We start from the raw sequence: 24,297 nt of genomic DNA, 5'->3' as shown, positions 1-24,297 counted from the left end.
TGGAGTACTTGCTCAGAGAAATAGTGTGATGTATGTTCCTGCTTTATTGATTGTTAATTTATGGGAAAATTAATTCCAGAAAAAAGATTAAGGAACTGATAGTTGATGTTGTAAATCAATTCATTTTCTGCTGTTCAGTTTCCTGTTCTGTTCCATTCCAACCTACTTAACGAGAATTTTATTGTAACCAGTTTGTCATGACGATATAGTTAGTGTTTTATTTTCATACTGTGACATCTAAAGACCGAAAATGATCGAACGGGGGAAGTTTAGGATTTCGCTGCTCACCTTAGTGTACCTATTTGGATGTATTCAATGTAGAAGACATAGTGTACCACGTGTATTTAGTACACCTTCGGGATCTTTATCTGGAATGCTTATTCCATTCTCTAACCCAGTACTTCCACCTGTAGAGGCAATAGGTGGCATCGAATATGGAGTAGCAAAACGGTTTCATCAACCACTTGATTCTGACGAAAGATGGACAGGAAGAAAGATATTTCTAAGTCGAAGTCTCCGTGGCGTTTGTTATCAGCCAATTAGTAATGTTAAAAGATCGAATGCAAACAACATTTATCACTATGAAAGTTACTCTAGAAGATTAGAGCCGTATATTATCCGCCAATCCGAGGACTGTTTGACCTTTAACCTGTATATACCAACAATAGGTAAGTATTGTAAAATGTTTTAAATAAAGTCCTTGTACCTATTTATGTAACTTCAATTGTTAGATAACTACTTTTCCGCAAGCTATTCCGAGTACTTAATTTCTCTCGATGTGGTTAAGATGAAATTGCTAATTAATGTTCATAAAGCTGCAGTTCAAAATTGACCTCAAGCAACATGCACATTCCGTCAGTTGTATTCTATACAATGTCCTCTCAATACTTAACTCAGTTTATATTTATTAGTACAATTATGTGTTTTATAGAAACGCCTGCTTTTATGATTTAAAGAGAAAGTAAGATAATAAAATCGGATAAATGATGTGCTGGAGTTATTGATTTTCACAGAAAATTCTGTCTTAATATAGTCGCTCATTAAACCGTCTGTGAAATTGGTTTTGTCTATTTAATGCCATTTAACGTTTATTGTTATATTCTAGCAGTTTTCAAAAAAATGAATAATTAATTGATTAATTATAACAGCAAGGAAAGTCTCATTTTTATATTTGTTTTTTTTTTCTTGTAAACAAGGACTAGGCTTGTTTAATCTGTCGTTGAACTTGTAAAACTCAAAGCTTACTCAGGCGTTTAAAGAGTAACAATATTTACCCTTTTCCTGGTACAAAACCTGCTGAATATCTTTTCATTATATTGATGTTGTACTCATAAGTGTAATGAACGATTGCCTTTTTTTTTACATAAATAAGGCCGTTAGTTTTCTCGCTTGAATTGTTTTACATTGTCTTATCGGGGCCTTTTATAGCTGACTATATGCGGTATGGGCTTTGCTCATTGTTGAAGGCAGTAAAGGCCGTACGGTGACCTGTAATTGTTAATGTTTGTGTCGTTTTGGTCTTTGTGGATAGTTGTCTCATTGGCAAGCATACCACATCTTCTTTTTTAGATTGTCAGTTTATTAAAATTGTCAATTCTTAAGGGGATGTTAACATACAGAAAAATGTAGAAAAAATATTCAAAATAAGGTTTCACAAAAATAGTAGTTTTTACCTGGCTTTTCGGGTAGACAACTATACCCTATTTTGTTGAAAAGTGACAAAATGGTAATATTGATCATGTGATGTTGTGAGGGAATTTGACGTCTGTTCTACAACAGTATATTTTCGGACTTCATGACAATACTATTTGACTCACCAGGTTGAACGTTTTCGAGTGTTTTAAGAAATCATCTTATATAACGCTTACATATGTTTTACCAAAACCTGCTTTCTGTATGAATCTAAAACGCTAGTGAGTTTAGAACCCCTAGCATTCTGTCGTATTTATTTTGCATTTGGAATATCAGAGAATGGCGCTAATACAGGTATACACGCTTTATTTTCTTATTGCAATGTGTTTGAAAGATGTTTTTCAAAGATGACTTTAAATATCTACATTATTCTCCCTGCCTAATCACCTGTTTCTATCACGTATTTATAAGTGGCCTTATGTCATTGTTTTAGGAGACTTTATAATTCGGTTGAATGCTGATATTATAGTTGATGGCTCGTGCATGATTTTGTAGATTTCAGTCAGAAAGTTGTTTGCAAAATTGCATGTATCTGTAACTTGACCTAAGACTTGACGAATGAATTTAATTGTCTGTATGTACATAAAAGGTTAGAGACTAGGTAAAACATAAATCTGTACGTAGTATCCTGTTTGTTGTTAGGGAGGAGGAATATATAAATATCTTGCCACGTCCGGTCTTTATTTCTGCTTGTTGTATTTGTATCGATCTGAAGAGGTAATGGATATTAGAAGATGTGGTGCATGTATGAGTACCAATGGGACAACTTTCCATCCAAGTAATAATTTAAAAAAGTAAACCGTTATAGATCAAGATTCAGCCTTCAATACAGAGCTTTGGGTCATGCCGAGCAGCAAGCGACAAAAGACTCCAAACATAACTTATGGAAAACCATTCAAACTAGAAAACTAAAGGTCTAATCTATATAAAAATTATTCAACTGATGACATAATTTGTTCTTATAATTCAAGTAGCACTGTAATTTACAATGCACTGTCAATTGCAACCACAGAGCACATTCTGTATGTGCCTGTGCCAAGTCAGTAGCCTGGAGTTCAATCGTTGTGGTTGGTTTATGTCTGTCATATGTGTTTTTCCTAAAGGGATTGCTATTGCTAGACCGTTATGTTTTCTCAATTGAACTGTTTCATATTTTGAGAAGGTTTTTGTTACCCTTGTGATGCTTTAAATTATATGTTCTTATGTCTACTTTGTGCATACTCTGAATGTTTATCTGTCAAATGACTTTCATAATCTGGATATGTAGCAGCATAATTAAATACGTAATACTGGACAAATATTAAACAAATACTGATTGCCGTATTAATCATTTTTCTATGCTTATTTATTCTAATGGATAGACGTTGGAGCTTTTTAGATAGCTGCGGACTAGTTCGCTCTATCATATTTTAAGGTAATGTGCGTGTATGTGATTGTTGATTGACTATTTGAAATCTTGGTATTTTCATAGATATTGATAAACATAAAATTGATTTACTTTTAGAGTGTGCGTTATTATACACCCATGCTTTTTTAAATTGAGTTCACTTTACTTGTTTAAATTAATACATTTACAAATAGAAATGACTCTGGAGATGTGCCTATATTGGTTTAAGTTAAAAATAAGGATAATGTATGTTTGTAAACATTGTACATAGGAAACAAAACAAATCGGGAATATTGCAGCCTTACCAAAGCAAATAAACATGTATTAATAATTGATATTTCAATGTTGAGTTTCAGTGTGCATTATATGCATCGTAAAACGAATAAGAATTAATGACAGTTGATCAGAACTGAAATACACATACTTAATTTTCAGCAAAACAACCCAAAAGATTGTTGTAAGCACTTGATAACGTATGCTAATATAACGCTGTTGGAAATGATATTAAGATTTTTTTTCGGAAAAATATGTTTTACATCATATAAGACAAGTATTGCAACTGTGGTTTGTTTTGCAAATTAATTCTTTTTTTGTTACTTGATTAAAAACAGAAATGATAGTTTTAATTACACACAGCTATTCGTTTTCCTTTCTTCATTCAGTTAAGTGAGCGACATATTAACGAGATAAAACCGCAAACAAGGCATGATTTAATAAAACGGCGTATCTTCCATGCAGTCGGAGTTCACATGCTGTGGACAACACGGGAACTAAAACAGTGATTATTTTCCTATATTAAACTATTGATGAAAGCACATTAAGTATGGTAAAGTATAAAACATTGATCAGACTGAGTTGCACTCTTTTATTTGACGTTTCGATAGGACTAATGGGCTGGAAGGGAAGATGAAACGATCATTTGAAATTGCATGTCGACCTTTCATGATTTAAGGTAATTGTCTTGTGTTTTTTTAATACTACCATATGCATTACTTTTAAAACTAAAACCTTTTACTTTCTATATCTTGTCATAAATAAACACTGGCTTTCCGTCTAATTATGTTTGTCTCATTCTGACATTTTGTCTTTTCTTCAATTAGATTTATCCGTTTAAAAATAAATTGATAATTTACACTGTCATGCACGCAATGAATGAACATTGCTAGCTAATGTCATCTTAATTACGACCTCAACTTATGCAAAATAAAATAGATGGTATTGTTTTCACATATTAAAACGGTATCAAAATGATTTGTTTGGGAAAATAGATTTGTATCGTACTAGAGTCTGAAAAAAGACTGATTGGATACTTTTGAAACTCATCACGGCAATTTTTAACATACACTAATTTGCAATAACTATCCTGGAGCTCTATACAAGAAATTCTATTATCCCCTTGACCACTGTCGTTCTTTTGTAATCTATTAAACAACTGACCACATTCTCCTGTAGTACCCTAACTACTTTCTCATGTAATACACTGACCAATGTCTTCCGTAATCCTTAGGTCATTGGTCCTGTTATATCTTGACTTATGTCACTTGAAACCCTCTTTACCCCTGTTTCCCTAACACTCAGATCACTATCTCTTGCAATCTCTAACCGATGTCTTAGCTTCTGAAATCCCCTGACCACTGTCTCCCGTTGCCCCTGCCCCTATCTACAGTAATCTTCTGACCACTGTCTTCTATAATATCCTGCCACTATCTCCAGGTATCCCCTGCCCGCCTTCTCCTATAATCGACTGACCACTATCTCAGTTGCCCCTGTCACTATCTCCAGTTATCTCCTGACATCTGTCTTCTGTAATCCCCTGTCACTATCTCCAGGTATCTCCTGACATCTGTCTTCTGTAATCCCATGCCACTATCACCAGGTATCTCCTGACCGCTATCGCCTGTTATGCACTTACCTTTGTTTTCTGTGATCAATAGTCAACTTCAGTTTGTGTTACATAGAAAGATTGCTACTGGGGTCAAGCATTGACGATTTATAAGATGTGGTGTATTTGCTATTTACTGATTTTGAAATCAGTAGTTGATAGATGTTTCTAACAATGAAATTGACTTTTGAGAATTCCAAAGTATATTCAGAGCAGATCAATTCTCATATAACTTTCAGCAACTAATGTATATTTCCACATGACATTGCATACATGTTATTTGTTATAATCTGAAAATATAAAATATCACAAGAACTGGGGTGTAATAGTATATCTACATTTATTTCGAGATAGTTATTTGTCTTTATTATTACAAAAAACTCTCTTTTGTAACAATTTACGGTGATGTGATACCCTGACATTTAACATTCTAAATATACTGTTAAATACAGTTTCTTCAGTTTCAGTGTTCTGGATAGATGATCTGTTGTTGTACATAAAAATGTGTCCTTTGGGACGTAGTTTTTGTGTAAACTATGAATAATGATCATGCATATCACTTGTTCAACTTTTAAACCTTGGAATAAATGTTTAAATGCAATATTCGAATTAAAAAAAAGAACCAAAGTAAAATGTTGGGAGACATCAATTATAATACACGTAAGCAATTTGAGACCAATAGACGACCTTCAAACATATATACATGTTTGCAGTGTACCTACTGTCAGAGTTAATCAATAATTCATTTGTATGTTTCTTGGTCTTTTGTGGCATGCATTTCGCTGAACTAGTAAACATCATTTTTAAGGGTCCAATTGAAGACCGCTTTCAGGTACGGGATTTTTGTAACCTGCGAGAGGAACTCATTTGTTGGCATACATGTAGATTGATTTCTGCTATTTGGTGTGATTATTATCTCTTCTCTGTTTCTATTCTCTATTCTAATTAACCGTGTAAATACACAATGAATTGTAATTCAAGCTTTTTGTATTAACAGGCAATCTTTGATCTACAATTTTGTTCTCTTTTAGATAAAATTCCGAGCATGCTATTTATAATTTTACGTAGATGATACGACTTATTATTCTTTTGTTTTCTATGTTGTGTCATATGTATTATTGTTTGTCTGTTTGTCTTTTTCATTTTTAGCCATGGCGTTTTCAGTTTATTTTCGATTGATGAGTTTGACTGTCCCTTTGGTATCTTTCGTCCCTCTTTTATCAGAGCGTGTAATTGTTTTTTTTTTTTTATAGATTTATGGCAATTTTCTGAAGTGTTCAAAGATATGTTGTCTTTTTGCTTTTCAAATGTATTGTTCTCTTCTTTCAAATTTTTACCCGTCATGTGTTCTTTGTTGATGGACATATTATTCAGATTTTAGATGCCAAGTAACTGCATTCTTTCTTTTGGGAATGAAGGAAAATATTGTGTATGCTAACTAACATTTCATATTTGTTTTTCACCAGTGACCTCAATGCAGCAAGGTGAGCTTCCGTCATATATCAAATCAATAATTAAAATTCAGGCAAAACATTAATTTTGATTGTGACACTGCATGCCTACAAAAATTGAAACCGACAACTTTCAATAGCTTATATCGATTAAACGTCATTTTAGAAAACAAATATTCTAGTTAAAACGAAAAGATGACTATTATTGGTTATTCACTTAAAGAGGTAAATAGTTTTTACTCCGATTATATCAAGTAACATGCATTGATGCGTGTAGTGCAGATTGAATGCAAAATTAAGTAAGATAATTGTGTAATCATTGTAATTGGGTATTTACGTTAACTTCAAATTGAGACAGTTTTGTATTAAATGAACCACAAAAAAAACAAACTAACATCGATCGCAGAATGCCGACGACTCAATGCCAATAAAACGTACCCCACCAAATACCTAACTCGATCTGAGGTGGCCCAGAATTGTGAGCAGACATTGTGTTGCTCATTCATTGTTTACCTGATTGGTAACCTCTTAGAATATATAGCACGTTTCTGCAGGAAAAAAAAACCTAAAATGACAAAATAATATTTCCTTCTTATTTAGTACCGTTGCGCAAATATTTAGACTTATCCATATATATTTATAAAATGTATCAATATAAAGATTCTATGTCATATTTTACAACTATCAGAATGTATTGCGTGTTCTTTAAACCATATGTAGTATCATTTCCATTATCGGAAGTCCTCACGGAATAGATACTGTAACTTTCCATAACATCAAAACATCTTAAACGGAATATTTGGCTTCCCTTCTACTATTTAAATGTATCACGCAAAAAGTTCTAAACGCAGATTCTATATGATATGTTTTTATGACTATAATTTGACAATAGTTTTATAACTGATAAATACGGCCAGATGTAATTGAATCAGGGTTCAGTATACTGTCTGGTAATAACCGAGTATTCTATCATCTAGGATAGAATATTACAGTAAAGCATCGTAACAGGTAATATCTAAAATACGTTAATCGTAATGCAGAGTTGTAACTCATTTACTGAACATGTAGATGTAATATAAGAAATAAAATTGAAGACATGTGGTATCAGTTCCATTGAGACAACTATTTACTGAAGTTAAAAAGTTGTTGATATAAGCAATAATAGGCAACTGCAAGCCGTCAAAAATGAGAAAAAAAACCCATACCATATGGTCGGCTATGAAAAATATGAAGAAAAACATTGAGAAAACTAAAGGTGCTTTATTTATAACAAAACACGATACGAAAAACATTTATGACAGACATTTGATCAGACATGTGAATTAATGGCAACCGCTGAAATAAAGGCTCTTAACTTAGGACAGGCACTTAAAAAAAAATTAATGGGGTCAAACATGTTTATGATTGCTGAACTCCCCCTAGCAGCAAACTTCAGGTGAAAGGGTCTTCTCATCAGATCGATAAGAAGCAGGAAATGCTATAATAATAAAAAAAAACAACCAAATCGAACATGACAGGATATTATGTTTCCCAGACAAAAAAAATAAAACGTACAGATCTAAGATACCTCACGTCACTGGCAACTAGTTCAAAGTTAATAATAAATAATAAATGTTCATGAGTTAGAATATATAAACACCGTAAGACGGTATCAAAAACAAGATCATTGGTTGGCGAAACTTCCGTTCTCTGTTATTGCAATTGAAAGTAAATTGTATGTTTAGAAATAACTGAAATTATCAAATGCTGATAAATAAATGCAAATGATGTAAGACCTTTTATCCAAATAAAAATACAAGTATTTCATTCGAAAAAAAAAAAGTTTCCTACTTTATAAAAGATAACCAGGATAAGTCAACCAATACGTTTTTATAGAATATTGTTCCGTCTGTCAATTATTCATTTTATTTAGTAGAAAGAAGATGAATACATAAACGCAGTCTTTTTTTAATATTCGAGACCCTTCTTTTGATGTATCTTTTCAGAATTGTATCATTCACATTATGATGCCTTTCTAAGAATAATCAGTACAAAATATCAAAATTTTAGACCATTGTACTCATCAAACCAGATTGTTGACAACACGTTTTATTATGATTGTTTTCCGCCAAGGATGACTGGGGAATAGAAATATGGTCACTTGTTCTTCTTCCGACCAGCAGTAAAACGCTTGCCGAAGTGGGGCGTCCGTTTGGCTGTGCGGTATGTATCAAGTTCGCAGTCACTTCCGGTCAGATTGGGGACGTTAAATCCGATGCCTCGTGTAAGGAGAGTGACACTCTCTTTGCACGTTAAGAACCTTTACAGCAACTTTTTGAGGGGTCCGTAGGTTCAATATATCCCCATTTGCCAGTGGCAGTTCAAATTTCCCCGACCATTATCCCAGATGGCCTCTATTATTCCAAGGCCTTCCTATAGTATTTATTGTGAACTTGTTCTCGTCCTGAATATGCATGAAATATTTGCCACTGGACGTTAAGCAACCAACAATCAATCAATCAATATGACTTTTTTTTTTCATGAAGACAAGTATACAGGAAATGGTGTTATAGTATATGATTTTATTTTCTGTTTTGATTTACACATTCAGAAGAAAATCAAATGACGAAATTTTGTAGACATATACAAATGCTTTTTATTTAAACTTACGTTTTGCTTTATTACGAAATATTTTGCACATAATTTAGTTTCGTAAAATATGTACATTAAAGGGGTGCTAGCTACGAGATATATAACACATTAATAATTTATGAGAGTGAAAAAGTTTGAAAAGAATTGAATCTGTATTCGTGTGACATTTAGTTTAACCTCTTAGCTATTAGTTGTGCGTGTTCAGTTATTAAAAGGGAAAAGAAAGTGAACGTTGAAAGTTAACAAAGTTTAATCATTTGATTGACTGATTCGATCAACATGAAATCATTCATAAATAGGTAAAAACGATGATTGATATATATTGTACGCTTTATATGAAATTAAATAAACTTTGAAAAACCCAATTGTACGAGTATTTATATCTACATGGATGTTTAAATCACTTATATCACCGTCGGCAGTCTTCGAAGGTAAACTCTATAATAAATTAGACGGCGACTTGACTAAAATACACACGAAACAATGATACATATCATCGAGCCCATGCCCTGTTCATTCTTTATTTTATACTTTTTTATGATTTTGATATACGTTTTAGTATGTTATAAATCAAATACGAGAATTTAAGTCAAATCGGTGAACATACATTTGAAAGCCAATGTCTCTTTGAAATAAAGTTAACTCAATGAGCACAGCTACGGATGTCTTATTTGAGATACAAATGAAAATCATTCCTTTCAAAAAAAGTAGTTTATTGTATGTTTCTGTATTATTTACGTTATTAAAGTTGTCAAAATAATAGTTATTGAGTATTATATTTCATAAGTTTGATCGGTTGTTTTTAAACTATGTTTAACGTCCAGTAGCAATAAGTAGTTTTTGTTATTCCAAATTTTCAGTGTATTAATACATTATAAGATATAAAGTGTTTACCTTGGCACTTTATACCGTCCCTGAATAATATTAACAAACTTTATTGTACCACATTCCATTACTAGTAGTGATCTAAATATACAGTATAATTTTGTAACAGAAAAACATAATCATGTTCTTGTGAAATCTAACTAAAGTAAGTTAATTTAGAATATTCTTATATCACTATAATTGATTTGTTTAATTTGAGCTGTCTGTTATATCAAATATCATTACGTCTTGTTTATTTGATTCGAAAAATATTGTTTTCTACTGGTAAACTTCAATAAAAATAAATATTTCACTTCAAAAATAGCGATTTAATTTGATAGCTAAAGTTGTTGTTAATCACGGTTACATAACCTGTTTTCTCGGAAGCAGTTGATTACACCATTAAGTAAAAATTCGCATGCCGTAAACATGCAATAATATTAATTTCACTTTATTTTAACCTGAAAATTAAATTGTGCTCCACTGGAAAACCAATAATTAAATCATCCAGGGATTGAAGCAGAGATTTAATTTCATCATGATTTCTAGAAATTGATTAGGGACTCTCAAAAGAACAATTTATCTTATCATTTTCATCGCTCTGATTAGATGAAGAAGTATGTTCCCGGTAGTTCAGATATTAAAAAGGTCCTCCCCTTTGAATGAGCAATTATTGTCTATAATTGTTCACAACTTAATGTAAATAGCAAGTGTGCAATGTTAAATACAGATTTCAAACGGTCCATCCTTTTAGAGAAGACTTTATTATCATGTGGTATATTAAGTTGCACAGAGACAGTGTTTACGTCAATCACAATAGTTTGATGCTATGACACATCAGGCAAATGTACTTTTCTTGTAGAAGAATCAATTACCATGCACAATTAAGTATCTGCAGTTTAAATGGAAAATTCGAATTACATTATCCCAAAATGACAATCATACGAAAAAAGGGATACCCCTTGCAATTTATTTTTCTTTGTACGTTATTTAGTTAAGAGGAATGATTTACAGAAATAGTTCCTTCCAGTTTATCTATAAAATAATATTAAGATATACCTTGCACGATATGTATCGAGTGATATGTCTAAATACATTTAGTTTTTTCATGGCCGAGATCTTCAATGAAATGTTTTATAACAAAATGATTTGGTATATGCGATATGTCACACGCTTTGGTATGATAACAAATCATTCGTTTGAAATTTATTTAGATCAATGACGACCTATCAGATATTAATAGAAAAAAAATAACAAAAATACTAAACTCCAATGATAATTCAAAACGGCTCATGCACATAAAGCGAATGAAAAAAACCTGCCATATTCCTGATTGCTACAGGATTTTTATATGTGGACAATGGTAGATTAAAACTGGAATTGAAGCCAGCTAAACCTCTCACAGTTGTTTTTAATTCCATCATATTGACAACATTGTGTGAGAAAAGCATTAGGACATAAAAGGTAAACTATTAAAACAATTGTGGTACATCAGTCAACATTGTGTTTAAATTTTATTCACTATAAAAACAAATCACTATAAAACAAATCACTATTGCAAGCAATGAAGCATTTAAGATTATCCAGGAAAAACAGAATGAATATTCATGTGTTGATACAATATCATTTAGGGTATCAACTTGTTGTTGGGTTCCTGAGAAATTTGAATGTGATAACAGAGTGATCAACTAATGTCCTGTCTACGGTTAAAAAAACCAAAAGCAAATATTCCAAGAAAGGAGCAAGAAATTTAGTTATCATATTTTGTGGCTGTCTGTCAGTTTTTAATACGTTTCAATCTTTCATATTTCAAGGTCTTTTTTGGTTCTCTTTTTAATTGGTGGATGTTTTAATGCATTTCATAGCTTTCCTATAGTATGGAGTTTATGCATTGTTAAACTAAAGCTGTCTACAACCTAATCATTTGGTTTCTATTTGATAGTTAACCAATGAGGGACATTGGTGAAGATTATCCCCACTTAATTACAGATGGCGCTGTGGTAGATCAGGTCCAACCACATCTGTTGTATGATAAGAAAGCCAGCATGCATTCATTGATACTATATACAAACATTTTTATACTGATAATTTAGATATTATAAATTCCTTTGGTTCATTATTATTTATTATAAACTGTTTAATAGTCAATTTCACTACAAATATGTCAAATTATGGAAGCTGGACACTGCCTGAGCTTAAAAAAGAATTAAAAACAAGAGGTGCACGTGTATCAGGAAGAAAAAGAGAATTAATTGAAAGGTATGTTTTTAATGTTCATATGATTAATTTAAAGTGTATATATATATTTGTCTTCTTTGTGTTTAAATTGAAATATTGAAGTCTCTTTTAGATATAATTAAATTTATTGCATATTCAAACATATTACAAGAGAATTGTATATTTCAGACAATATATTACTATTTAGTAGCTAAATATACATGTATATTTAAAATAGATATTAGGCAATGTCTAAAGTAGCTATTTGCAAAATTGTACGGATTTTCCAACTATTCAATGAATATATTTTTACTTATTCTTAGATTGGAATCATATGACAGAAATCAGAACTTTGGAAAAGAAACTGCTGAGGATGAATTTAACATGACATTGCCATCTTCTTCTATATATAAAGATATGAATTCAGAGACAGACTTTTCAAATTTTACATCAAAATCAATAGACATATATCTGGAACCAATAGGAAAAACACTGGACACTAAAGCTAAGCAATTGTATAATAACAGATTTTTGAAATACTTGCGACTGGGGACTGAAAATGATTTTTTTTTTGTAAAATCGGAGTGTCATGCTGAGATAAAAAGAAAAATCACATACAAGGTTGATGTTTGTATTAATAAAGAATTAACTATCATGGAGGCCCAGGTATGTGCTGCAGGTATGGGCCCAACAGCTCATTGTAAACATGTGCAGTCCTCTTTGGAATGACCCAGTTTTCTTGTTTCAAGGAGTTGAGAACAGAAGAGACTTGTACACAACGGTTACAAACTTTTCATCAATGTAAGCCATTTTCTGGTTCACCTATAAAAGCTCAGAGATTGCCAATTTCGAACGAGGGTTTGAATGTAAGTTTTGATCCACGGCCGGAAAAGTTTAGAAGTGTTATTGGATATAATGACTATTTTAGAAATATTTGTCTGAACCATTCAAACATTGGTTCATTTCCTATCCTATATCACACCTTTTTCAACCAGCTAATCCGTATGCTATTGCAGTAGATCATGATTATTTCAAGCTTTCACCTGAGGATCACTGGCTAAAAGACAACAAACTATTTCAAATTTCAGACGAAGACATAATTTCAATACAGGCATTAACAGTAGATCAATCCAAGAGCAAACAATGGCTTAATGAGAGATGCAAGCGTTTGACATCTTCAAATTTTGGCAGAATATGTAAGGCAACAGACAAAACAGACTTTCACAATCTTGCTTTATCATATACAAGAAGTTCTGCATTATATACAGCAGCTATCAAGCATGGTAGACAGTATGAACCAGTAGCAATAGAGAAATATGAATCGATTACGAAGCTAGAAACTGTTAAATGTGGATTATTTGTGTCAAAAATGCATCCTTTTCTAGCTGCTTCTCCAGATGGACTAACAGAAAACAATACATTGTTAGAAATCAAATGTCCGTATACTGCACGAGATGAACTGATCACACCTAAATCTGTTCCTTACTTGTCTGAGGTAAATGGGGAGTTGATTTTAGACCCAAAACATGACTATTACTATCAAATTCAGGGACAACTGTTTTGCACTGGAAAACAAACATGTGACTTTTTTGTTTACACACATGAAGATCACAAATTAATAACAATTCAAAGAAATGACAGATTTATTGTTGAAATGAAAGGTTCTTTAACTTCATTTTATGAAAAATATTTTAAGCAGGTTGTTCTTGACAAATTTATGTACAACAGTTATGATAAGTATTCCTGGTGACACGGGTGATTTCAATGTATCAATAGAAGAATATTTACGTTGTTTACAAATGTATATTGAATTATATGCATACACTAAGGCTTTAAATATTGTTTATGCATTCATTATGTTTTAAAATACAAGTTCAATTACACTTTGATTTTGTCATTTTTAGGTTTACGCATGTCTTGGTATGATACATTGCCTAAGGTTGCAAAGCATGAAAACTACAAAAATTATATCACTTGAAAGTTTTGTTTCTGTTCTATTCATTGCAACAGTAAGGATTTTAAATGTCTTTGCTAATCCTATGAATCGTTCAATGTGGACACGTTTACTGGATATTTTTCTATCTCTTAAAACTGATTTCCCAGTCATTCTGTTACGTTTCTTAAAAAATGTTGGAATATTAATAGTTACGTCGCTTGGTGCAAATAAGTCCTGAACGTTGAAGCCTTTATCTGCCATAATGGAATCCCCAGGATCACATAAGTTAATAAGATTACTCCTTTCCACTATTTTACGGTCACTTACTGATCCGCCGTATGAATCAGAAACATAAGACACCAGACCACTGGGTGAGCATCCTACCAAGACTTTAACTGTGTTTCTGTTCTTGTATGTATAATAAGTAGACTGTTGAGCAATTGGTGACTTCGGTTTCTTAACAGGCATTTCTGTCCCATCTACAAGCAGTCTAGTTGATGGAAATTTCAGCTTGAAATCAGATGGACTAAAAAAGCGGACTAAATCTCGACTTGGCCACAAATCTAACTCCTTCCATTGTCTAGACATAAAGTTCAGCCATGTGATACATATGTTTGTCACTGAATGTTCAGAAATGCCAAACAGTCTACTAAGTTCAAAATTGGTTTTGTGTCTTCTTAGCTTGATAAGGGTTAAAAAAAAATCAATATTAAGTTGGTCCACTCTGTTATACAAGTAGTTCATGTGGTATATTCCCTCTCCAAAAGAAGCCAAGACAAATATAAAGTCATTGTAATTTGCCAACCCTGTATAAAACAATACACCAGCATCATCATGCCTAAAATTTTCTATAGAAAGGGAAACCCAGGATGGCGTTTGACAGCTAAATTCACTATTCAGTGGAACAGCAGTATATAATATGTGCGACTCTGCATCAGGTACTATTGGTGCTGTTGTAGACTCGACACATTCTTCCCGTCCTATATCAGAAGTAATGGATCATTTATTTCAATATTTTCTTCTGTGAATGATAGTTCAGATTTTGTTTTGTTTCTTTTAAAAAGTCGACCACTTCTGTCTGGGGTGTTTGAGGATAATTTTCTTTTCCAACAAAATACAGATGGAACTGATCCTTTTTTCAACTGTTTTCTGCTAACATCTGTGCCTACAAGAATAAACACATAATTAATTATTAATATTGAAAAGATGACCTGATATTTTTTTTTATCTGTTTATCATACACTGTTTTCATTAATCCAGCTTACTTTTAACAGATTAAACAACCACATTAGAAATCATCATAGCAGGGTATGACATGTGAAAGTACATTATCTGTATAAACATTGATAATTACCAAATTATGCTACATATAATAATGACACATTACAAATAAATCTTTCTATCATGTGTTAACAAAATAAAATAAAGAAAATATTCTATTTACATTTCTATTGCAACAAATGTTCTCATTTTATTCTTCCCTTTATGAGATTAAATAAGAATTAAAGAAAAATATCATAAGCGTATTTTAGACTTTTTTTTAATTATTTTTTTAAGTATTAATTCTTTGGAATTTAATTTCAATATACACTTACCAAAACTTGTAATTGATGTGTAATCATTTTGCAAAAAATGATCATGACAAACAACACTGCTTTTGCTTGGTGTCCATTCTTTGTGTTTTTCTTCATAAGAGTTTCTTTTGAATTCATTTAACCATTTCTTTTTTAATTCCCCATTTGTGGGGAAAAGATGTCCACCTCTGTTAGAACATCCAGGTACACAACAACAAGTAAATGGCATTTCAATTAACAAAACTTATAATTATTTATATGTAAAGAAATATCAACACTGTAAGTTTATATAGGATATAGACAAGAGATGCTGTGTGTGTTGGACTTGAACTACAGCACTGCAACCTGGGTAATCATTAAAGGGGAATAATTGACCAATGTCCCTCATTGGAAATCATACCAGATCTCGATTTTGAAATGACAATGTCATAATTTATACCAATCATTCTATACATGGCACATTCTGGGCTGGTGATACTCTCGGGGACGAAACGTCCACAAGCAGTGGCATCGACTCAGTGGTGTAAATAGTTATAAAAGGTACCAGGATTATAATTTAGAACGCCAGACGCGCGTTTCGTCTATATAATACTCATCAGTGACGCTCAGATCAAAATATTTTCAAAGCCAAACAAGTTCAAAGTTGAAGAGCATTGAGGATTCGAAATTCAAAAAAGTTGTGCCAAATACAGCTAAGGTAATCTATGTCTGGGATAAGAAAATCCTTAGTTTTTCGAAAAAATCATAGTTTTGTAAACAGGAAATTTAAAAAAAACACCATATTATTGATATTCATGTCAACACCGAAGCGTTGACTACTGAGCTGGTGATAACCTTTGGGACGAAACGTCCACCAGCAGTGACATCGACCCAGTGGTGTATATAGTTATCAAAGGTATCAGGATTATAATTTAGTACGTCAGACGTGCGTTTCGTCTACACAAGACGCATCAGTGACGCTCACATCAAAGATTTGACAAAGCCAAACAAGTACAAAGTAGAAGAGCAGTGAGGTAAATTGAAGTAAACAAATATTTTGTTCGAAGTATTTACGGTAGTTTAAACAGGTCTCCCTAAAAAGTATCATATACGTTGAATTGTTTAAACAGGGTCCCAGATAGTTTTAACTTGATGAAAAACTTGTGTAATTTTAGAACTTATCCGGAATGGAACAAATAGCGATTAGGTGTTTTAGTACGATTACACTATGAGTTATCTTTTTATCAAAACTTCAAATGAATAGGATTCGTCTTATAATTTATTTTATAGTCAAACGTACTTTATGGAAAAAAACTTTAGTGCAAAAAGGGTTTATACTTTTAGAAATGTAAATGTTGTTTCACTTGCAATTTATAACAATGTGGTATAATAAGTTCACATTATTGAAGCTAATTATGCTAAAAGCTTTTTTTAATGTCGAATACCCCATAAATCTTTCGGATTTGAAGGATTATGTACTATTTAAATATAATCAGCCCTGTGTTTACAGTATTGTTACAGTTTGTATTCTATCGTCGGGATAACATGCTATAATAGTTATTTTTCTACATTTTTATTGAAAATTTTTTGTCCATCTGTACAATTTAATAGTTACAATTATTTTCCATTATGACTTCTACATCTGTTATTATACTTAGGCTGTTACTGTTTTATCACTTTCTTTGTGTACTTTCGGTCATCGTATCTCACCAAATGCTTTAACCAAATTATGAAGGTTACAACTCCGATAATTCCCTGCTGCTAGATAATAATCGATAAATAGAATATCGTAATGGCTACGCTTCCTTTATATTTACTTCAATATAATATCACAAATATACAAAGTTACATCTCAAGTCATTTAACCTTTTATAGAGAAAAATTGCTAAACGCAACACACAGCCAGACTGTTATTATCAAAGTCAATCTTTGGCGCTAAAAAGGTTGATCAACTTTGAGGAAACAATTGATAGAGTGGAGTTTCACAGAAAGACTATGATTATTAATAATTGTCTTATTTGCTAAAATATAACGACATATCCAGTATGTTCGGTTTGGAGCAAGCTTAAATACTTAGTATATTTAAATATATCAATCAAGTGCCTATGTAAAATATGGAACTTACTGAGAAACGATTTATTCACAGAAATTACATAGTATTTGTTATTCTTCTTGGAATATTTTACGGTCATTGTGTTTTGGAACCCCGAATGTATTTAACTCGATATGGGCGTTTGAAAGGGATCCTTATTCAGTTTAAAGATGCACAGTTAGGTCCAGTAGAAGTTATCAGTGGCCTACAATATGCTTGGACTAGGCGTAAAATGTTACAGTTTATGCCACCTATCAATTCACTAGAAAAATGGCTAGGTATAAGGATCTTTACAAATGTAAATTATCGGGGTATTTGCCCTCAAAAGAATTTATCGGATACAAATATACACAAAAGAAACATTATGGAAAAGGAATCAGAAATGATGCAAATGAATTTCTTTCAACAACGTGAAGATTGTTTAAGTTTAAATCTATACATTCCTTTTAGAGGTAAGCCTTTTCAATTGATGCAAATATAATTCTTTATTAATTCAATTGAAATGACACACTTGATATTCAAGAAGATCGAAAACAATATCTTAGCAATTATATAGTCTTATAATAATTGTACAGCTATTGACGATGGTACATTGGAATTCATCAGAGTAATCAATTTCAATTCATGGGAGCTCTTTTCAATCAATATAGTAAGATCCTATGTCATTATTTAATTTTCGTGATCCTTGGGAATAGGTTAGGATCGGATGATCAAAATTCTGTATTACAAATTTCTAACTTCAGTACATGAATTGAAATTAAGTGCTATTTCCAACCTATTTAATATAAACTTTACATAAACCACATGACATAGTTTCTTGAAATTGTCGTCAAGTTAGCGCGAGGTAACATAAAATAAGACGAAAATTTTAAAGGCAAAATACTTTTATTTTTATTTTCAACTGTATATATGTGTATCCCACTAGACAGCCCTCAAATTATTCTATTAATAACTCTCTGTTTCATCAGCAACTGGTAACACTGCTGTTCGGTTACTACACATGAAATGCCTATCTTTTTTGATGAACGAATATGGACAATGGCCACTATGTTTTTAATACTGTTTACAGAGAATTTACCTTATAATCTTAAAACTGAAGAATATACAAATATGATGTCATTTGTAACTATTTCCGTTCTTTGTGTACCGCTTCAGCATAAGTACTTCGTCCAAATATCTTAGTACTGACCAAATGATTATTGCAGTCCTATTCATTTAACATTAGAGTACACATTTACAACAGGATCTTATTGTAACACACATTGTAGTTTTGATGATTGTTTTTCACAATTCTTAAAACAAAAAGCAAATAATAGTTTGATATTTATACCTCACATATATTTTTCATTTAGATATTATTCTATTTTACCATAATCAAACACCCCCTTGTTTCTGAATGTGAACCAACAACATGATGTGAATATTAAATAAATTTCATATTGAGTGCTTACTGATAATATAGGATAGGTTTTCATCTTTCAATAATAGAACAATTTACAGATAAAACAGTGTCTATTAAGCCACGAGATGAATTGTCGATCACATCCAGATTCGTTTTACTATGTAAATATTGTCTTTGTGCTGTTTTACGATTACTTTGTTTGGTGTTAATGAAAGTTGAAAGTATTTTCTATGATTTATCATACTTTTCTATAGTAAATTATATTTATACATTTACGGTCGTATTACTAAATCATCAAATAACTTCCGTAATGCTATTCTGGATATGTTATAGATTCTAAGGTCACAAAGTCCTTGTATCAAAGACTTTGTATTTAAACAATTTCTTTTCTAAGACCACAGGGATACACCAATTAAAGCTAAAAGACAATATAGATACAGATATAAGAACACCGGGGATCTGCCAATCATTTTTTTCATACACGTCTAAAAGACAATCTTAATATTAAAACCTTTCAAACTGTTTTATTTAGTATCAACATTATTGTGGATCTTTCGTTATTTTTCTGCGATGTCTGTTGTAAGTACATTCATTTGTTTTGGTTGTGTCCTAGCATGGAAAGGTTTACAATGGTGTGCTCTAGTGTAGACCTTTTCCGCTATTCCTAGGTAAATGAATCAAACAACAGATAAATTGAAAATGAGTTCTGATTTGTTATCTTCACTGAATCCGTTTACATTTTCATTATGTCGTCGGTTTCTTTAATAAATAACTCAGACGATTGCAAAACACATGCCATTTTTTGTGTATTATAATTTTATGCATTTCATGAATATATTTTCTTCTGATTTTATATCTTTGTAAACACGTCGGTATAAACTTGTATCAATACCCGGTTGAAATAGAACAAAAGAATCGAAGCTCTTTGTAAGAGAAGGCGATACATGTGTACTGTAATGTTTACTTTAGTGACAAAAAATTTTAAAATTTCAAAGAAACAAATACAATTACAATTTTCTTCTCAATTACGAAGTGTTTATTTTAAAAACACCATTTGCATACATAGCCAGAAATTAGAAGTGCTTTTGCTAATTAATATTCATAATATGTAAATGAAAATTGTACCACGTGATTATAGTTTAAACTAGACTGGCTTGATATTGTTAACATCTTTAAAACACGGATATTATAAGTTGCCCGTCATAGAGTCCTTGTTTTTAATCATTCTGATATTTCCGTAAAGTTTTCAGGCGGAAAAAATCAAAACAATAAACGCGAATAAAGTGAATTTTTGTGTTCTCGTGAGTTTATTCTTTTTCAAATATTGGCATTTTAACTTTACGTGGGAACCTAGAGTTCAACGACTACACTTACAAGGTTTGGACTTGCCTATTCTGTGGACATCCAAGTTTCAGGTTTCACCCCGGCAACTTTTTTTTCTAATGACCTTGTTAGCCATTTTTCAACACGAAGTTTGCAAATTTGACGTTTCATCCATTTCAGCCTGTATTTTATACTGCATTGTTAAAAGCCTCTCGCTTCGATTTCAAAATAGCTCAGGAACCTTGATTTTTGCAACGACAGTCATTATGTTTCGTTTAAATTGTGTACATTGTTGTGTATATTTATTTCCTGCCCAGGCAACCTGTCTTTCACTTAAATTAAAGTTATAATAGACATTTTTTCAAAAATGCCTATCATTTCAATATAATTTCCGTGACCCGTATCCGATTTTATTAGTATAATATTCAAATGAGCAAAGAGGCGTTGATTTCTGGAAATGAAGTTTTCAATTTATCTAGTACATAGTTAAACAGAACAATTAGATATCAAGTCGACGACATGGGTATCTTTCAAGTTCGATGAAAAAAATGCATAACCTTCGATTTTTAGAAAAAAAATTACCACGGACGGAAAACATATCAATCTATCAGTTCAGTAATTTTTGTGTCTACCCTTCCATTACATGACTCAAGAAAAATTTCGAAAAATTGAGTAACAATAGTATCGAAAGGAGAAAATCGAGTGCACCATTTTATGTTAGGGCGTGTTTGAGTTGAATATTTTGTCTTGATATCGTACAAATCAAGAATATTTCATACATCGTCTCGCTTCAGATTCTATAATTTTTATTTATCAAAGCTACAGGTTGACTTTATAACATAAAAAAATCACAGTACTAAAAGATGCAATATATGGGTCAAGTGAAATACCTATTAATGAATCACAAAAACAGAGTAGGTGGGTTCGAATAGCTATTTTTTTACTGAAAGTACTTCACGACAGTCTTTCAAGTTGGATGATGAAAATCCATATCTTCGAAAAAATATTTTTTTTTATGTGTGATAATTAGGGGTAATAGTCTTCAACCACTAAAAAAATTTAGTCTGCCCTTCCACGAAATATTATTTTTTCTAAATGTTTATGAATTTTGGAAAATTCCACCTGACAACTGATCATACAATAGTTTTAAGTTGAACCAATGCAGACACGATCATTAACTAATGCTTATTAGCTAGTTGATAAATTTGTCTTTCAAAATTCAAATGACATATAAGGATCGTAATGGTGCAATGTGGAAAAATTTATCGGTTTCCAAGAGCAAAATTGGTAGCGCGTCATCCCTACAATGGCTTTCATTTCCACGATTGTGAAAATGAATTGGCGTAATGGGGAGATAATTTTGACTAAGCAGAATCCTGACTGAATAGTTATCAAAGGTACCAGGATTATAACTAAGTACACCAGACGCGCGTTTCGTCTACATAAGACTCATCAGTGACTCTCATATCAAAATACTCATAAAGTCAAACAAGTGCAAAGTGGAAGAGCATTGAGAAACCAAAATTCCAAAAAGTTTTGCCAAATACGGCCAAATCAAGCCATACGATGAAATTAATAAAACACGTACTTACATTTGATGGTTGTTATATTTCTCTATCTGGTAGTTTTACATTTATGTAAACATTTAAGGTTGAAAATATATTTATATAAAAAATAACACCATAAAAATCGATATTTCTGAGAAATATAATAATCAACTTTATCTGACTTCAAAATTATGTAAGGCATATAAAGTGATATTCTTTATTAAACGTAATATTCAATTTTATAAACTAATTCATAAGTATTAGAATGTATGCTGGTTTATCATACAATAAGTTTTAGTTCTCCTATAAATCTTTCATAGAAAGATAAGTTAACCTTTGATCACGTTTATATACCAAGGAAAACAAATCTAGTATTATTGTATTTAATGTTTAGTTATTAATGACTACTCTAATGGAAATTGGTAAAAATAAACGAAAATAATGACAGAGCAATATTGAAAAGTCTGGAATCCCCTGATGACCAGACTAAATCAGCAAAGGTCAGTAATTATACTCAACCTATGTTGTAGTCAGGAACTTCATATCCTCTATCATCCCTTCACGGCATTCAAGAAATTGTTGTTGGGAATATTCTTTGATATTGACAATAATAGGAAACAGACGCCTTTATAGAAAATGATGTATTACAGACGCAGTGAATTTCGGTATCAGAATACTACTTCGTCAATCCATTTGATTTTTTGACGTTTTGAAGACCACTTTATCATTTAAGTTAGCCATATAGCTTGGCATCATTGGGGGATATCATATGGTCATCAGTCATGTTGGTAATTGTCATAGAAATCAGAGTTAGCGGATATATCACAACTGATAGGTAATTGCTATTGCAATGTAGCCATAACTTCTATTCTTATAATTATATTCAATGCCTAAACAGGAAATTAAGAATTTAATCAAGTTATTGTTAGTTATATTTTTAAATCTGTCTATGAATTTTTGTACATTGACAATGAAAACACGTTTAGCTATAATGTTCCAATCACTTTAAATGGGAAAAAATAAAAAATCAAAAGAACCACACGAGTGTTGTTGGCCAAATACAATGTTTGGAACCATCTGAGTAATCATGTAATGATATATCTAGAAAAGGAAACACATCCAAAGCGCCTTTATAGAATCACCTGCATCAAGAACACTAAAAGCCAAATATTTGAAAGCCTTTGTATAAGACCGAAACATGTGAAAGTATCTAAACTAAGGATGCTTAACTATCTTTTAAAGTTTGTTTTTTTCAAATAAAGGACAGTAGTATTTATATACCTCGAAAATTAATTCAAATGAATGATAGCGTACGAATGTAGGTGACACAGGTGCTCTCAACATTTTTTTGTGCAACACATAGTATTGAAGACTAATTGGATATCAGAAATTAATATTTTGGAGAAAAAATGTAATAAGATTAACTTCAAATGTCCTTATGTTCAATTAAGAATATTGTGAATATTCTTAGACATAAATTGATTTGGAAAGGAAAGTTTATTGAGTCTTCAATTTTTAATAATTCACAAATTAATAATTAAGGATAAAACCTAAACCTCAATTGGTCTTAGCAAAAATGAAACGTGTTTTAAGAATAAATTAAAATCTTTGTGTTAATCAATTGCATTTTTTCATGTATAACTTTTAAGAAAAGAATAAGCTAAAACAATTTAACGTATCGTTAAATAAGTTAGTCTTTTGATATAAGATTCTTTTACCAAAAGTATTTTGGTTTGAATTGTTTCTTTTAAGATTTTCAGGTTTTTCTTTTTACAAATTATATCAAATATCTAAAAAAAATTGATTTTTAACGTACACGAAAATACACTAGAATATAAAAAAATGTTTAACGAAAACAATTGAATTTTTTTTTACTAAAGGCAATGAAAAAAAGTATCCAAAATTTAATAGAAAAATAGAAAAATGCACAAAACTTTTAAAAGTATTTAAAAAAAACAGCTGTTTACTACTTTAGGTAATTAGTGGAACATAACAAGATACTGGGAACTAAGCCTTGACTTCTTATGAAACTATTTTACAAACGTATTTGTTGAATAAATATATTTAGTTTATAAAAGTAAACCTCGTTAAATAATATGACATATGAGAAAATATGGAATCATAAAATTGAGAATGGAAATTGGGAATGTGTCATATCTATCTTACAAAAAAAACACCAATAAGCATAAAAAAACGAACCAACCCAACAGAAAATTTATAACGAAAAGTCCTTATTAAATATCAAAATGATAATCTCAAACTCATCAAACGAATGGAAAACAACTGTCATGTTCCTGACTTGAAACAGACAGACATATAC

General features: G+C 31.4%; 3 protein-coding genes across 3 annotated transcripts in view; 1 reads left to right on the top strand and 2 right to left on the bottom strand.

Annotated features, from left to right (window-relative positions):
- Positions 1 to 358: 358 nt before the first annotated feature.
- Positions 359 to 24,297, top strand: part of LOC134712681 (neuroligin-4, X-linked-like) — a 208,236-nt gene continuing 184,297 nt past the window's right edge. The window contains exon 1 of the mRNA XM_063574455.1: positions 359 to 668. Within this exon, the coding sequence (XP_063430525.1) occupies positions 374 to 668 (295 nt within the window). The 5' untranslated portion in view covers positions 359 to 373. The remainder of the gene's footprint in view (positions 669 to 24,297) is intronic.
- Positions 13,754 to 15,038, bottom strand: LOC134709643 (uncharacterized; the record flags this gene model as incomplete). Its single annotated transcript, XM_063569795.1, has 1 exon — positions 13,754 to 15,038. A coding segment is annotated over one exon (1,008 nt), but the record flags the coding sequence as incomplete, so codon positions are not given.
- Positions 15,041 to 15,872, bottom strand: LOC134709637 (THAP domain-containing protein 6-like). Its single transcript, XM_063569788.1, has 2 exons — positions 15,656 to 15,872; positions 15,041 to 15,225 (listed from the first exon to the last, which is right to left on the bottom strand). Exons 1-2 carry the CDS (start codon positions 15,861 to 15,863, stop codon positions 15,041 to 15,043), a joined length of 393 nt encoding a protein of 130 aa, XP_063425858.1. The 5' UTR covers positions 15,864 to 15,872.

Source organism: Mytilus trossulus, chromosome 3 (assembly GCF_036588685.1).
Source record: "Mytilus trossulus isolate FHL-02 chromosome 3, PNRI_Mtr1.1.1.hap1, whole genome shotgun sequence".
In the NCBI taxonomy this organism is placed as follows: Eukaryota; Metazoa; Mollusca; class Bivalvia; order Mytilida; family Mytilidae; genus Mytilus; species Mytilus trossulus.
Note: the sequence above shows the minus strand (reverse complement) of the source record. Positions and strands in the feature narration are given on the sequence as shown.

What these genes read in the sequence shown, in the direction of transcription:
- LOC134709637 (XM_063569788.1), bottom strand. Translation starts at nt 15,863, where the DNA reads ATGCCATTTACTTGTTGTTGTGTACCTGGATGTTCTAACAGAGGTGGA. An exon ending in CACATCAATTACAAGTTTTG is followed by an intron (nt 15,226 to 15,655) that starts GTAAGTGTATAT and finishes TTATTCTTGTAG; the next exon opens with GCACAGATGTTAGCAGAAAA.